The sequence below is a fragment of the Phyllobates terribilis genome, unplaced genomic scaffold (assembly GCF_046119375.1).
Source record: "Phyllobates terribilis strain yellow unplaced genomic scaffold, ASM4611937v1 Scaffold_4__5_contigs__length_816908805, whole genome shotgun sequence".
Taxonomy (NCBI): Eukaryota; Metazoa; Chordata; class Amphibia; order Anura; family Dendrobatidae; genus Phyllobates; species Phyllobates terribilis.
The window spans coordinates 570,324,437-570,341,446 of record NW_027362764.1 but is presented as its reverse complement, the minus strand read 5'-3'; the positions used below and the strand labels follow the sequence as shown (position 1 = coordinate 570,341,446).

Below are 17,010 nucleotides of genomic sequence, written 5' to 3'. Positions count from 1 at the left end.
GCCTTAAATTTTGAATAAATCCCTAACAGTATCACCAGCAAAACACCCCCACACCATCACACCTCCTCCTCCATGCTTCACGGTGGGAACCAGGAATGTAGAGTCCATCCGTTCACCTTTTCTGCGTCGCACAAAGACACGGTGATTGGAACCAAAGATCTCAAATTTGGACTCATCAGACTAAAGCACAGATTTCCACTGGTCTAATGTCCATTCCTTGTGTTATTTATCCCAAACAAGTCTCTTCTGCTTGTTGCCTGTCCTTAGCAGTGGTTTCCTAGCAGCTATTTTACCATGAAGACCTGCTGCACAAAGTCTCCTCTTAACAGTTGTTGAAGAGATGTGTCTGCTGCTAGAACTCTGTGTGGCATTGACCTGGTCTCTAATCTGAGCTGCTGTTAACCTGCGATTTCTGAGGCTGGTGACTCGGACAAACTTATCCTCAGAAGCAGAGGTGACTCTTGGTCTTCCTTTCCTGGGGCCGTCCTCATGTGAGCCAGTTTCTTTGTAGCGCTCGATGGTTTTTGCAACTGCACTTGGGGACACTTTCAAAGTTTTACAAATTTTTTGCACTGACTGACCTTCATTTCTTAAAGTAATGATGGCCACTCGTTTTTCTTTACTTAGCTGCTTTTTTCTTGCCATAATACAAATTCTAACAGTCTATTCAGTAGGACTATCAGCTGTGTATTCACCAGACTTCTGCACAACACAACTGATGGTCCCAACCCCTTTTATAAGGCAAGAAATCCGACTTATTAAACCTGACAGGGCACACCTGTGAAGTGAAAACCATTTCCGGTGACTACCTCTTGAAGCTCATCAAGAGAATGCCAAGAGTGTGCAAAGCAGTCATCAAAGCAAAAAGTGGCTACTTTGAAGAACCTATAAGACATATTTTCAGTTTTTTCACGCTTTTTTGTTAAGTATATAATTCCACATGTGTTAATTCATAGTTTTGATGCCTTCAGTGTGAATGTACAACTTTCATAGTCATGAAACTACAGAAAAATCTTTAAATGAGAAGGTGTGTCCAAACTTTTGGTCTGTACTGTAAATGCATGTTTAGTTTTATTCTAATACATTAGTCATATATCTGGGCATCGTTATCACCAGGTAGTACAGAGTAATGGAATTTACTTTTATCTTACAGATTTCATCTGGAAGCTCTCTGATAAAAAAAATAAATACCTTTTGATTTTCCAAATCTCTATACACTAGGCCAAAATAGTCTTTTTCCAGTAGGTTTAAATGTTCACATACTTTATCGAAAAGAAGTTGACCTTTCGACCGTTTCTGCAAAAAAAGAAAAGAAAGAATATGGTTACATTATTACAAACACTCAAACATTTCAGTACCATGTAATTCCCAGTAATGCTAAAATAGCACATAGAAATTCTAAGTAAGCTCGAGTACACTGTTCAAAATGTCAGGCATAAAATAATACCCAATTTCACTAAGACAGAAGGTTTCTTTGATATTACTGAGTGTCAATTGATTTTGTCTTTTTTTCCCTGTATAGTTTGTGATTGGCAATATCATGGATGAATGCTATTATAATTAGTTATTGCATTAAATTACCTTCAGAGGGATTAATAAATAAGTACTATGACCCCTGTTTTGTTAGCCTCAAGCACTGAAAACTTACATAGAATTACGCCACTTGTTCAGAAGAAGCAAGAGTTTGGAAGCTGTTTATAGTAATGGACGCGTGACCTCTTGGCAAAAAAATGTCGCTTAGATATTTTACTCAAAGGGTTATTCATGCCATTCTTCACAGATTGGTATTGTTGATTATAGTTTGAAAAAAAAACAAATGCTTTTGAAACGTTCTGTTTATTAAGATTTTCTACTATTGTTGAGATATTAAAGGGAATCTATCAGCAGGTTTTTGCTATCTCATCTGAAAGCAGCATGATGTAGAGACAGTGAACCTGAATCCAATGATGTATCACTTAGATTACTGGGTACAGCCATTCTGACACAATGAGAGCTTTTAGATTTAGCAATGCAGCAGAGCTGAGGAAGCTAACCCCGCCCACACCAGACTCTGTATATGCACAGTCTATAGACAGTGAGCAGCTTATCATAGAAGGGAGTGGAGTCGGACGAATGCCCGGGGGGCAGCTAGTCCCAGCAATGTTAAATCATGAGGAGATAAAACCTTCAGTCTAAGTAAACAATAGCACACAGCCTGATATGTGACACATCGTTTAATTCAGTGTTTTAAACCTTACCTCATCCTGTCCTCAGATTACATAGCTAAAACTAGCTGACACATTCCCTTTAACACTTTTATTTACAGCTCAAAAACCTAGGAGACCGACCATACAGTGCTTACAAGCTGTTTTTATTAGATTGTAAGCACTATGTTGAAGCTGGCCACGGTTACTGGAGCGTGCGGTTAACTCCTAATCATATCCAGTTTTAGTGGATGTTCTTTTATACAATGTGCTGTATAAAAAAAAAGTGTTAAATAAGAACTGTCACTTGCTCGAAAACGGTCACTTGCTCAAAGAAAAGTACAGTTATATGAAAAAGTTTGGGCACCCCTATTAATCTTAAGCTTAATGTTTTATAAAAATTGGTGTTTTTGCAACAGCTATTTCAGTTTGATATATGTAATAACTGTTGGACACAGTAATGTTTCTGCCTTGAAATGAGGTTTATTGTACTAACAGAAAATGTGCAATCTGCATTCAAACAAAATTTGACAGGTGCATAAGTATGGGTACCTCACCAGAAAAGTGACATTAATATTTAGTAGATCCTCCTTTTGCAAAAATAACAGCCTCTAGTCGCTTCCTGTAGCTTTTAATGAGTTCCTTTATCCTGGATGAAGGTATTTTTGACCATTCCTCTTTACAAAACAATTCCAGTTCAGTTAAGTTTGATGGTCGCCGAGCATGGACAGCCCTCTTCAAATGATCCCACAGATGTTCAATGATATTCAGGTCTGGGGACTGGGATGGCCATTCCAGAACATTGTAATTGTTCCTCTGCATGAATGCCTGAGTAGATTTGGAGCGGTGTTTTGGATCATTGTCTTGCTGAAAGATCCATCCCCTGCGTAACTTCAACTTTATCACTGATTCTTGAACATTATTGTCAAGAATCTTCTGATACTGAGTGGAATCCATGAGTCGCTCAACTTTAACAAGATTACCGGTGCCGGCATTGGCCACACAGCCCCAAAGCATGATGGAACCTCCACCAAATTTTACTGTGGGTAGCAAGTGTTTTTCTTGGAATGCTGTGTTTTTTTGCCGCCATGCATAACGCCTTTTTGTATGACCAAACAACTCAATCTTGGTTTCATCAGTCCACAGGACCTTCTTCCAAAAAGAAATTGGCTTCTCCAAATGTGCTTTTGCATACCTCAGCCGACTCTTGTTTGTGGCGTGCTTGCAGAAACAGCTTCTTTCGCATCACTCTCCCATACAGCTTCTCCTTGTGCAAAGTGCGTTGTATAGTTGACCGATGCACAGTGACACCATCTGCAGCAAGTTGATGCTGCAGCTCTCTGGAGGTGGTCTGAGGATTGTCCTTGACTGATCTCACCATTCTTCTTCTCTGCCTTTCTGATGTTTTTCTTGGCCTGTCACTTCTGGCCTTAACAAGAACTGTCCCTGTGTTCTTCCATTTCCTTACTATGTTCCTCACAGTGGAAACTGACAGGTTAAATCTCTGAGGCAGCTTTTTGTATCCTTCCCCTGAACAACTATGTTGAATAATCTTTGTTTTCAGATCATTTGACAGTTGTTTTGAGGAGCCCATGATGCCACTCTTCAGAGGAAATTCAAACAGGAGAACAACTTGCAAGTGGCCACTTTAAGTAGCTTTTCTCATGATTGCATACACCTGGCTATGAAGTTCAAAGCTCAATGAGGTTACAAAACCAAAAAAAGTGCTTTAGTAAGTCAGTAATAAGTAGGTAGGAGTATTTAAAACAAGAAAATGATAAGGGTGCCCATACTTATGCACCTGTCAAATTTTGTTTGAATGCAGATTGCACATTTTCTGTTAGTACAATAAACCTCATTTCAAGGCAGAAACATTACTGTGTTCAACAGTTATTACATATATCAAACTGAAATAGCTGTTGCAAAAACACCAACTTTTATAAAACATTAAGCTTAAGATTAATAGGGGTGCCCAAACTTTTTCATATAACTGTATCTCGTAAAAATCTCTCCGCTCCCCTGATTCTGTTTTTTTCAGTTTTGTGTCAAGTCACTCAATTGCAGTCCAACTTTCTTCAGAGTCTTCTCTGGGAGCTTGCACTTTCACCCCTCCCAGATGCTGTCAATGACAGCTAAGCAGCTATTCCATCAGTCTCAGTTTCTGCTTAGTTGTAATTGGCAGCATCTGGAAAGGAGGGGTGAAAGTGCATGCCCCCAAAACTCTGAAGAAACACCCAGTTGGACTGCAAAGCAGTCTACTTTTGGGAGCATGCACTTTACTTATAATTATTCATTATGCTTACTTAAATAATGCCATCATATTCCACATTGCTTTACAGATATTGTTGCTTTAATCCCTCCCAGATGCTGCAAATCACAGCTCAGGAGCATCTGATAATGATAGACTAGTTTACAAGCTATGATTAGCAGTATCAGGGAGGGAGGAGTAAGAGTGCACACTCCCAGAAAAAAAAACTCTGAAAAAAAAAATAGTTGGACTGCAGGTAGAGATTTCACATAGTGCGCTTGTTTTTTATGGGACGAGTTGCGCTTTTGAACGACACAGTCAATTTTGTCATGTGATGTACTGGAAATCGGTAAAAAAATTCCAAGTGTGCAAAAAAAAGTGCAATACTACAATTGCTCTTTTTTTTTTTTACAGCGTTCCTTTTTACGGTAAACATGACCTAACAATATGATTCTCCAAGTCAGTACAATTATGGAGATGCCAAACATGTATAGCTTTTATTTTACTTGGGTTGCTAAAAAAAAAAAATCAGAAATTTGCAAAAAAAAATAAAAAATTACCTTGTGACACCATGTTCTGAGACTCATAACGTTTTCAATTTTTGAGATATGAAGCTCTATGAGGGCTTGTTTTTTTTACCTAGAGCCAATGTTTTTATTGAGTTTTTAAGTTACATACGATCACTTGTACTACACCGAGCATATATATAGAAAAAATTAGAGTACTATGAACGCAAGCCACGGGCTGGCTTTCACAGTGGTACTGTCATGACCAGCACAGGGGTCTTCAGCAGACCCCTCGCTGTCATGGCAACCCATTGGCACTCATGTTACGGGCGCACTGATGGATGCGTAGAATAGCTGGTGTGTTGTAAATGCCACTGTCACTGATTGACAGTGGCATTTGTCAGGTTAACAGCCATTGGCGGCTCTTCACTCCAGCGTCGGCTGATACAGGCAGATGATGGCTGATTAATACAGACATCATCTGCTGGCAAAGATGTGGGCTCAGCTTGCGAGCCGGCATAAAAAGCAGGGAGCTGGCATATGGCGCACCCTGCACGTCATATGTCGTTAAGGGGTTAAATTAACATTTTCATTTTGGAATCAAAAAATGAGTGCCCTGTGCTGATTATTATTTTCATTTCATGCAAACTATACACCCCATTTTATAGGAAAACTGAAATACTGCAATCCTTTACTTCCTCTGATTTAACAGATAAATAAATAAAATGGATAAGATAGATAGACTTTGCATATTAGGAATTAGTGCATCTGTTGAGGCTACCTGCTAGTTAAAATTGGCCTGTGGTCACTGCAGCATTTGCACTAAGGGAAGAAGAAAAGGTCCACAGCCCAAAATCTAAATTTAACCGGCTCCACAGGTATTACACAAAAGAATCTTACAGCACTTTGATTGATTTTTTCTTTACTAAAGGTATCATTTAACTTCTTTACTGATGTATATAGAACTAAGCATTTCAACCAACAAATTTGTTATAATTAAAATAAAAAAAAATCGTATTCAACTTGACTTGCATTGCACATCCTCTTAGTCATCTGACATATACTTACAAATATGACAATAAAACAGAAATAATCTTGGATCCAATATGATTTGGCACCCCTTACAAAAAATACAATTCTGTGTGCTTGATGGAAATGTTAAATGTGCAGTTACTTGAAAAAGAAAATGTAGGCAATTTTCCTTCATTTGAGTAAGCGAAGTGTTTTGCACACACCTCTCAGAGCCGAACAAACAATAACATGATTCTGGTAATTGAATATATATGACCAGTACTTACCTGTTCAGGTGATTCAGCCTGCAACTGCTGTCTACTACTCTCACCACTAGATATGGCGGGACATAATTCACGCAGAACCATGGGGAAGTTATGGAAAGAGTTTAGTGAATTTACTACTCAGTAAACAGCAATGGATCACCCTGTTGGCAGGAAATCTCACACATGAAATTCCATCTGTCCACATTTACTAAAGTTTATTAACTACCTCATGGCTCAGCTTGGGAAGTCTGCTTAACAAAAGAGTGACTGCTACGCAAGGAGTATGGTGCAGCTCTCCAGATTTCCAATTCCGTAGTTATTTTTATCACAGCAAGAAGCCATTAAACTTTATTTAGTAACACAGATCGGGAATATCTGCTGACAATTACATAAGGAACGGTGACGACTCTTGAAAGTCTTCCTGTGGGGATATCAGGGCTATTAAAAAGAACCCAAGACTCCGAGTGTTATTGAACGGTTTTGTCCTTCATACAAGGCCATCAGCACAGAATAAATGCTGTAATTATAGTAATTATCAGAACAAATCACGAGTGCTGTCACACGTTATATATGATGGCTTTTTAGCCTCCTAATACATTTGAACCCATATAATCATTTGACCCCATCTGCTGTATGACAGAGTATAAAAATTGTATTATTTGGAAACAAAAACCCTCTAAAACTAGTACATCTTAACAGACAAAGCTACATAGAATTATCAACCTTTTCACATCAAATTTAAAGTGAACCTGTCAGCAAGGCTTTCTCAAGGAAACCTGAAGTACTGCAGAATAAGACATGGCAACACATTTCCAAGAATACATAGTCCGCCGTCATCTGATGATCAGTTGCACCAAAATTTGTGGTTTAATCATATGGAAATTAGGCTTGCAAGTACAGTACAGACCAAAAGTTTGGACACACCTTCTCATTTAAAGATTTTTCTGTATTTTCTTGACTATGATAATTGTACATTCACACTGAAGGCATCAAAACTATGAATTAACACATGTGGAATTATATACTTAACAAAAAAGTGTGAAGCAACTGAAAATATGTCTTATATTCTAGGTTCTTCAAAGTAGCCACCTTTTGCTTTGATAACTGCTTTGCACAATCTTGGCATTCTCTTGATGAGCTTCAAGAGGTAGTCACCGGAAATGGTCTTCAACAATCTTGAAGGAGTTCCCAGAGAAGCTTAGCACTTGTTGGCCCTTTTGCCTTCACTCTCCGGTCCAGCTCATCCCAAACCATCTCGATTGGGTTCAGGTCTGGTGACTGTGGAGGCCAGGTCATTTGGCGTAGCACCCCATCACTCTCCTTCTTGGTCAAATAGCCCTTACACAGCCTAGAGGTGTGTTTAGGGTCACTGTCCTGTTGAAAAATAAATGATGGTCCAACTAAACGCAAACCGGATGGAATAGCATGCCGCTGCAAGATTCTGTGGTAGCCATGCTGGTTCAGTATGCCTTCAATTTTGAATAAATCCCCAACAGTGTCACCAGCAAGGCACCCCCACACCATCACACCTCCTCCTCCATGCTTCATGGTAGGAACCAGCATGTAGAGTCCATCCGTTCACCTTTTCTGCGTCTCACAAAGACACGGTGGTTGGAACCAAAAATCTCAAATTTGGACTCATCAGACCAATGCTCAGATTTCCACTGGTCTAATGTCCATTCCTTGTGTTCTTTAGCCCAAACAAGTCTCTTCTGCTTGTTGCCTGTCCTTAGCAGTGGTTTCCTAGCAGCTATTTTACCATGAAGGCCTGCTGCACAAAGTCTCCTCTTAACAGTTGTTGTAGAGATGTGTCTGCTGCTAGAACTCTGTGTGGCATTGACCTGGTCTCTAATCTGAGCTGCTGTTAACCTGCGATTTCTGAGGCTGGTGACTCGGATAAACTTATCCTCAGAAGCAGAGGTGACTCTTGGTCTTCCATTCCTGGGGCGGTCCTCATGTGAGCCAGTTTCTTTGTAGCGCTTGATGGTTTTTGCAACTGCACTTGGGGACACTTTCAAAGTTTTACAAATTTTTCGGACTGACTGGCCTTCATTTCTTAAAGTAATGATGGCCACTCGTTTTTCTTTACTTAGCAGCTTTTTTCTTGCCATAATACAAATTCCAACAGTCTATTCAGTAGGACTATCAGCTGTGTATCCACCAGACTTCTGCACAACACAACTGATGGTCCCAACCCCATTTATTAGGCAAGAAATCCCACTTAATAAACCTGACAGGGCATACCTGTGAGGTGAAAACCATTTCCGGTGTCTACCTCTTGAAGCTCATCAAGAGAATGCCAAGAGTGTGCAAAGCCGTCATCAAAGCAAAAGGTGGCTACTTTGAAGAACCTAGAATATAAGACATATTTTCAGTTGTTTCACACTTTTTGGTTAAGTATATAATTCCACATGTGTTAATTCATAGTTTTGATGCCTTCAGTGTGAATGTACAATTCTCATAGTCAAGAAAATACAGAAAAGTCTTTAAATGAGAAGGTGCGTCCAAACTTTTGCTCTGTACTGTACACTGGTGGGCGAATCAGTGAGCTAACAGTCCTTCTCTCCTCACTGCTCCCCACCCATCTATTCCCACCAGAGCTTCTTGACTGACATTTGAGAACAGAGGTGACATCTTGCAGCACAGCCTCTGTCTCCACTGTCAATCAAGAAATGAGAAGCGGCACTGGTGGGGAGAAGCCAAGAGGTGCCGAGGACTGCAAGTGCACTAATGAACTCACCAGTGTATGTGCATGAGCAAACTTAATTTACATAGGAGTAAAACATGAATTTCAGCACAAATGAGCGCCGGATGATGGCATCATTTCAAAAATGTATTTAAAGTATAGCAATCACCCGTTTTGTCTCCACTTCTTGGGGACTTACACACGTGGAACAGACTCCCAGAGCATACATCCTGTGGGTTTCTTTATTTATCCGGCTATGTTCTACAAGTCTCAGTGATCCTTTTATTGTATTACAGTAATTGATTTTACAATGGTGGTATCGGTTTTCCTACATAGTAACATATAATCACATATAGCACAAGCCTATGCAAGTTCAACACGTGAAAAAAATTGTTAAAGGTCTTGTCCAGGACTAACTTCAATGCCATTTTGATTGAATGAGGTGGTATCTTCACCTGCAGTAACTGGATGTAAGCAATGTACCGAGTGAACAGCACAGCTCCGTACATGATTTGATTGCTGCTGCCGAGTTCTGCAGTTTATCTCATTCCCATTCTGTAGTTGGCAGCAACCACAAAACAAAGTAGGGAGCTATAGCTGAGTTCACATGTCCAGTAATCATCCGTTTGAAACTGATCTAGAAGCTATCGGTTATCTTAACAAGAAAAAAAAAGTTGTGCAGACACAACTTTTTTTTCCAGGTTAAAATAAAAAAGGATAGCAATTGGATCTGAAGTCTATGAAAAATGGATTTGTTAATTAGCCGTCTGTTTTCCTTTCATTTAAAAAAATATCCTTTTTTTTCTTACTGGATTTCTTTCAAAAGGATGATTACTGAACATATAACTTTAGATGTTCCACTCTGTAAATGGTTTACATCCGACTACTGCCAGTGTAGATATCAGATGATAGATGGGGGGTGCTGGGTGTCGAACCTGCACTACTCTCATATGGATGACCGGTCCTTCCATGTAGGATATCAATATGTAAGTCCTAGTGAAAGCCTTTAATAATGAACACATGACTTCCATCTGGCTATCATAGTCCAGATAATAATTTACTCTCAGCATCAGTATATTCAACCAGTTCCCACTTGTTTGAGTGAATGAATCCTTTTATAATTCATCTCCAAGGTTACATTCCCACGATGAGTTTTTGGTGCGTTTTGACGCTGCGTGTTTTTGCAGCGTCATTAATGTCAATTTCTCTTGCAGGTACGCTGAGTTTTATGTGCATTATCCCCATAGACTTACAATTGGGGTGGAAATTCTGCAGGTAAAAAACGTTCAGGCTGTGTGCCCACGATGCGTTTTTTTAAGTGTTTCCGCAGCGGCAAAAACGCTGCAGAAACGCTTAAAAAAGGCATGGTAGAAGGCCTGCCATGGTCCCCAATGATAATCCGCATGTGCTGAGCACACGCTGCGGAAATTTCCGCTGCGGATTATCATTGTGGAAAAAAACGCAGCACTACCAATTATTTTGCGGAAGTGCTGCATTTTCGCCGCCATTGACTTGCATTAGAACGCATGGATTACGCATCACTGTATATGTAGATGCGCATTCCATGCGTTCCAATGTGCGGAGGGTACCCAGGTCTAGAGGAGAGGAGACTCTCCTCCGGACCCGGGCACCATAGAAACTGTAAAAAAAGAAGAAAATAAAAAATAAATATGATACTTACCTTCTGACGGCCCCTGGTGCGCTCTTCCTCCCTTGCCGGCAAATCGCGATGGACTGAAGGACCTGCGCTGACGTCATAGTCATGTGACGGGTCATGCGACGCTGACGTTGGCAGGTCCTTCAGTGCAGTGTACCGCGATCTGCCGGCAGTCAGCACCGAGCGAAGCAAGACACCGGGGGCCATCGGAAGGTAAGTATAGATTTATTTTTTTACATTCTCTCGGGTCACACTATATGAATCCATGCCGGTTGCATGGATTTATATAGTGTGGCCAAGTTGACAAGCACTTTTCAAGTGGTGCTAAAATCGCTTGGAAAGCGCTTGTCAACCCGCATGCGGAAATGCATGTGAAGAACGCTTCACATCCGCATGTTCCTGGCAGGAAAAATGCATGTACAATCCGCATGTACAGTGGTGGCCAAAAGTATTGGCACCCCTGCAATTCTGTCAGATAATACGCAGTTTCTTCCTGAAAATGATTGCAATCACAAATTCTTTGGTATTATTATCTTCATTTAATTTGTCTTCAATGAAAAAACACAAAAAGAATTGTCCTAAAGCCAAATTGGATACAATTCCACACCAAACCTAAAAAAGGGGGTGGACAAAAGTATTGGCACTGTTTGAAAAATCATGTGATGCTTCTCTAATTCGTGTAATTAACAGCACCTGTAACTTACCTGTGGCACCTAACAGGTGTTGGCAATAACTAAATCACACTTGCAGCCAGTTAACATGGATTAAAGTTGACTCAACCTCTGTCCTGTGTCCTTGTGTGTACCACATTGAGCATGGAGAAAAGAAAGAAGACCAAAGAACTGTCTGAGGACTTGAGAAACCAAATTGTGAGGAAGTATGAGCAATCTCAAGGCTACAAGTCCATCTCCAAAGACCTGAATGTTCCTGTGTCTTCCGTGCGCAGTGTCATCAAGAAGTTTAAAGCCCATGGCACTGTGGCTAACCTCCCTAGATGTGGACGGAAAAGAAAAATTGACGAGAGATTTCAACGCAAGATTGTGCGGATGGTGGATAAAGAACCTTGACTAACATCCAAACAAGTTCAAGCTGCCCTGCAGTCCGAGGGTACAACAGTGTCAACCCGTACTATCCGTCGGCGTCTGAATGAAAAGGGACTGTATGGTAGGATACCCAGGAAGACCCCACTTCTTACCCCGAGACATAAAAAAGCCAGCCTGGAGTTTGCCAAAACTTACCTGAGAAAGCCTAAAACGTTTTGGAAGAATGTTCTCTGGTCAGATGAGACAAAAGTAGAGCTTTTTGGGAAAAAGCATCAACATAGAGTGTACAGGAAAAAAAAAGGCATTCAAAGAAAAGAACACGGTCCCTACAGTCAAACATGACACAGGTTTCCTGATGTTTTGGGGTTGCTTTGCTGCCTCTGGCACTGGACTGCTTGACCGTGTGCATGGCATTATGAAGTCTGAAGACTACCAACAAATATTGCAGCATAATGTAGGGCCCAGTGTGAGAAAGCTGGGTCTCCCTCAGAGGTCATGGGTTTTCCAGCAGGACAATGACCCAAAACACACTTCCAAAAGCACTATAAAATGGTTCGAGAGTAAGCACTGGAGACTTCTAAGGAGGCCAGCAATGAGTCAAGACCTGAATCCCATAGAACACCTGTGGAGAGATCTCAAAATGGCAGTTTGGAGAAGGCACCCTTCAAATATCAGGGACCTGGAGCAGTTTGCCAAAGAAGAATGGTCTACAATTCCAGCAGAGCATTGTAAGAAACTCATTGATGGTTACCGGAAGCGGTTGTTCGCAGTTATTTTGGCTAAAGGTTGTGTAACCAAGTATTAGGCTGAGGGTGCCAATACTTTTGTCTGGCCCATTTTTGGAGTTTTGTGTGAAATGATCAATGATTTGATTTTTGCTTCATTCTCTTTTGTGTTTTTTCCTTGCAAGCAAATTAAATGAAGATAATAATACCAAAGAATTTGTGATTGCAATCATTTTCAGGAAGAAACTGAGTATTATCTGACAGAATGGCAGGGGTGCCAATACTTTGGGCCACCACTGTATAATCCGCATGTACAATCCGCATGCAAAATCCACATGCATTTTTTCTGCCAGGGGAGATGCAGAAACGCTCAGGAAAAATCCGGAGCATTTCTGCATCGTGGGCACATAGCCTCATATGTTTTTAGTGTGTTTCCGCGGAGGAAAAGCATCAAACACGCATGTAATCTGCACCTAAGTATGTCCATAAAGTTTTGTCAAAGCAAAAACCCAGGAAGTAACAAAAACAAAGCAGCTCTATTTAAAGCATGACACACCAAACAGCCAAAAAACGCAGAGTCAAAAACGTGATAAAACACGATAAAATGAAAAAACGCAAGTAATCTAATTTAAATAATAGGTTCAGAAATTCTGTAACATCAAAAACTCACCAAAAGCTCATTGTGGGGACGTAGCCAAAGAATTTTTTCCCCTGCAAATTTATATAATAGATTTCCTATTCAGCACTTCTGACTATTATGCTACGTTCCCACGATGAACTTTTGGTGAGATTTTTACGCTGCATAATATTGAAAAAATGCAAGTAACCCATTTTACTTAACGGGGGCAGAAATGGTGCAGAAAATCTGCAACATCAAAAACTCACAAAAAATATAGGCTTAGGTCTCAGTGATTGCAAGGATTCTTAAAAGATAAGTGTTTAATTGTGCTTCATTATCTGATATTATGTGTAATATGAATGTATCTAGGATCTCTGTAGACTTTATTACTAGTAGTATTAGGTTTGTGTCAAGGATATTTAAGTAAAGTTGCACTGTTTAAAGAGTTAGCATGACATCAGATGTCATGGCCTTGAGAAAGTCTCACTAGCCATAAGGCTAAATGCCCACGATCAGGCTATAGCAGCGATTTGGAAGTAGCGTATTTTCGCTGCGTCCGATCCCGCAGGTAAATTCATTGAACACATGCGAAGTTACCGCATCCAATACATTCTATTGTGGAAATTCCTGTTATGGAGACTAGTGTTTCAGCAACAGAAATTGACATGCTGCGGCTCGTAAACCCACACCGCGAGTGAGTTTACGCGGTGTCAAATAGAAGCACAGTGGGCATGGGATTTCTATAAATCCCATCCACTGTGCTTCTACTGTACAATGCAGCGTTTTGGACACAGCGCAGGTGAGCTGTTTCCAAAATTCTGCTATTACGGATCGTGGGCACATCATCTAAAACAGCTATTATCAACTTTTTGCTACATTCTACGGCCATGTGTATGCAATAAAGTAACAGATGCACAGTAGCGACCAAAAGTTTAGCATTTTTTTTTTAAGTGTGCTTACTTCTGTCTGGTTGTTGTGATGACATATTCCTGGTGATTTTAGTAAACTGGAAGCAAATGGTTGTCAGCAATAAGGAAGAAAATTGTGTTTGACATTGTTTCATCCCTTTATGTGTTAGTTTTCAACATTTGCTGGGCCAAATGCTTTGCATATTTTGTCATGGGTAGCCGAATTTTGCCTAAAAATTTTTTTGTGTGGTTTTAGGTTAAAACATGGCAAAGACAAAGCCAAATTTATCACCAGATGTCAGAAAGAATATTATTCTGAGACTGAAGTCAGGCAACAGCCAAAAAAAGGTAGATATGGAATTCAACTGTTCTCAGAGTCAAGTGTCACGTATATTATGTCGCAGAGTGCATCTTCTTACAGTCACCATTGTACTTACGAGAGCTTCAATCAGCAAGATATCTTGAGTAAACAGTATCTACTTCATACTGGTTAAACATGAGATACAATTCAGTGTCACACAGTCCGTGTGCTGCTAACATAACACATTCAGGAAAAGAAAAAACAGGAAGTAAAAACAACGAACAATTGAGAGCTTTTCTCCCACCATTACAGCAAGCATATAACTTTACACACTATCGCCATCTGCTGTCTGGTTAGTATAAAGTCCTCCTTTCACTTATAATAAGTCCTAATCTGTTGTATATGCCAACACCCTTTCTCAACAGTAAGGACTTATTCAATCAAACCCAACTTTTTTATTAGTCTCTGGTGTTTATCAGCATTCAATGCCTTCGTGAAGATGTCTGCTGTCATTTCTTCAGTAGGACAATACTCTAACTTCAAGACTCCTTGTTCCTGATGATCTCTCAAGAAATGATATTTCACATCAATATGCTTGGTTCTTGGATTGACTCTTTCCATCTGAGCAAGAACAAGACATCCTTGATTGTCCTCTTTCAGTTTTGTTGGTTCCAACTGTGGTTGTCCTAATTCTGTCAACAATTGTCTTAACCACAGTACTTCTTGACTCGCATGTGCTGCGGCAACATATTCTGCTTCTGTTGAAGACAGTGTCACAATTGACTGTTTCTTCCTTGTCCAACTTATTGGTCCACCCGAGAGAAAAAAAATATGTCCACTGGTATATCTTCTGTCAGTTGGATCTCCAGCCCAATCTGCATCAACATATCCTGTTAAAATGCAATTATCACTTGTGGGTAGTTTCAGCTTAACATTGCTAGTTCCTTTCAAATAACGCATTACTCTCTTCACGGCATTCCAATCAGCTTTATTTGGTTTTGATACCTTTCTACTCAGGATTCCTACTTCTGCTGCGATGTCTGGTCTTGTAACAGTCGCTAGATACAGTAGTTTTCCTATTGCTGTTCTGTATTCTTCATTATTTGGTAGAATATTTTTTTCACTGTTCATCTCTTTGAGATAATTAGTTTCCATTGGAGACTTTACTGTTTTTGCATCCTTTAATCCAAATTTTTCTGTTATGTCTTGAATCATGTGATTTTGATTCAGTAGGAAACTTCCGTCTTCTTCTCTTTCTACCTGTATTCCTAGGTACTGTTTCACATTTCCCAAAGTCTTTGATTTAAAAATTCTGCTTCAGGATTTTTAGAATGTTTTCTTTATCCCTTTCTTGTTTAAAACAAATCAAAATGTCGTCTACATATATGAGTACATAAATCCATCTATTAATCAGCCTTTTTGTGTACAAGCATGGATCAGCTTTGCTTCTTTGAAATTTTTCATTTGTAAGTACTTCCGTGATTTTGTCATTCCACGCTTTAGCTGCTTGCTTTAAACCATATATGATTTTCTGTAGTTTGCAAACTTTGTTTGGATTTCTTTCATCTTTGAATCCTGGAGGTTGTTCCATGTAAATGTCTTCTGTTAAATCTCCATTCAGAAAAGCTGTCTTTACATCCAGATGTCTCAGTTCCATCTGTTTCATTGCTGCAACTGTAAGTAAAGTTCTTATTGTAGTGTGTTTGACAACTGGAGCAAATGTCTCATCATAGTCTTCTCCATATTTTTGAGAATACCCTTTAGCTACGAGTCTTGCTCGGTATCTTTCAGCTGTGCCATCTGTTTGGTATTTTACTTTAAAAATCCATTTACATCCTATGGCTTTTCTTCCTTCTGGCAAATCTGTTAGTGTCCATGTATTTGAATCATGCATGGATTGAATTTCTTTTTCTGTTGCTTCTATCCATTTATTAGCTTCTTCTTCAGGAAGTTTAGATATGTCTTCCCAAGAGGTATCCTCATAGATTTTTCTTATGCTTGTCTTGTATGAGAGACGTTTTGGTGGTTTTCCTTTGTTCTCTCTCATTGAACGTCTTGGTTCAGTGTCTGTTTGTAGTTGTGATTCTTCACTTTCAGTATTTTGTTCTTCATTAATTTCTACTTCTTTCTCATCAGATATTTCTTCAGTTATGTCACTATTGTTTTTCTCATTTTTTTTTCAACTGAAATCATAATGTCTTCATTTAAATCTTCAATGAATGTCACACTGTTAGTCAATGTAACTCTGTCTGTTTTGGGATCTAGGATTCTATATCCTTTGCAATTTGCACTATATCCAACGAATATTCCTTCCATGGATCTGTTTTGAAGTTTGGAACGTTTTTCTGTTGGAATGAATATAAAAACTTTACATCCAAAAGCTTTTAAATGATTGACACTCGGTTTCATACCTTGCCACAGTTCATATGGAGTTTTCGTCAGCTTTCTGGAAAAAAGTCGGTTCTGTAGATATGTAGCTGTCATTGCTGCCTCACCCCAATATTTCTCTGGTAGTTTGGAATCCGTCAGCATACATCTTATCATTTCTGTTAGAGTTCTGTTTTTCCTTTCTGCTACTCCATTTTGTTCAGGTGTGTATGGAACAGTTTTCTGGTGTTCTATTCCATTTTGTCTTAAGTATTCTTCTATTCTGTGACCTGTAAATTCACCTCCATTATCACTTCTGATGACAATTGGCTTCCTTTGAAATTTGTTACTTGATCTTGCTACATAGTCTACAAGTTTATCAAAAACTTCACTTTTGTTCTTAATTATGTGACTGTGTATCTTTAGTAGTCTATAAAAGTCAACATGTATCTATTGCCTCCTGATGTAGTCACTTTCATGGGTCCACATA

The 17,010-nt window shown here is 39.5% G+C and overlaps 1 protein-coding gene across 32 annotated transcripts in view; it reads right to left on the bottom strand.

Annotated features, from left to right (window-relative positions):
* The window catches only part of EPB41L3 (erythrocyte membrane protein band 4.1 like 3), a 376,691-nt gene that overhangs the window by 120,963 nt on the left and 238,718 nt on the right, over positions 1-17,010 (bottom strand). For 31 of the 32 annotated variants that reach the window (XM_073679070.1, XM_073679072.1, XM_073679075.1 and 28 more), the window contains exon 4: positions 1,192-1,296. In XM_073679070.1, coding sequence (XP_073535171.1) covers positions 1,192-1,296 — 105 coding nt within the window. Of the gene's footprint in view, positions 1-1,191; positions 1,297-8,458; positions 8,556-17,010 lie in introns of those variants that run through there. The other variant, XM_073679081.1, reaches the window with a different exon arrangement.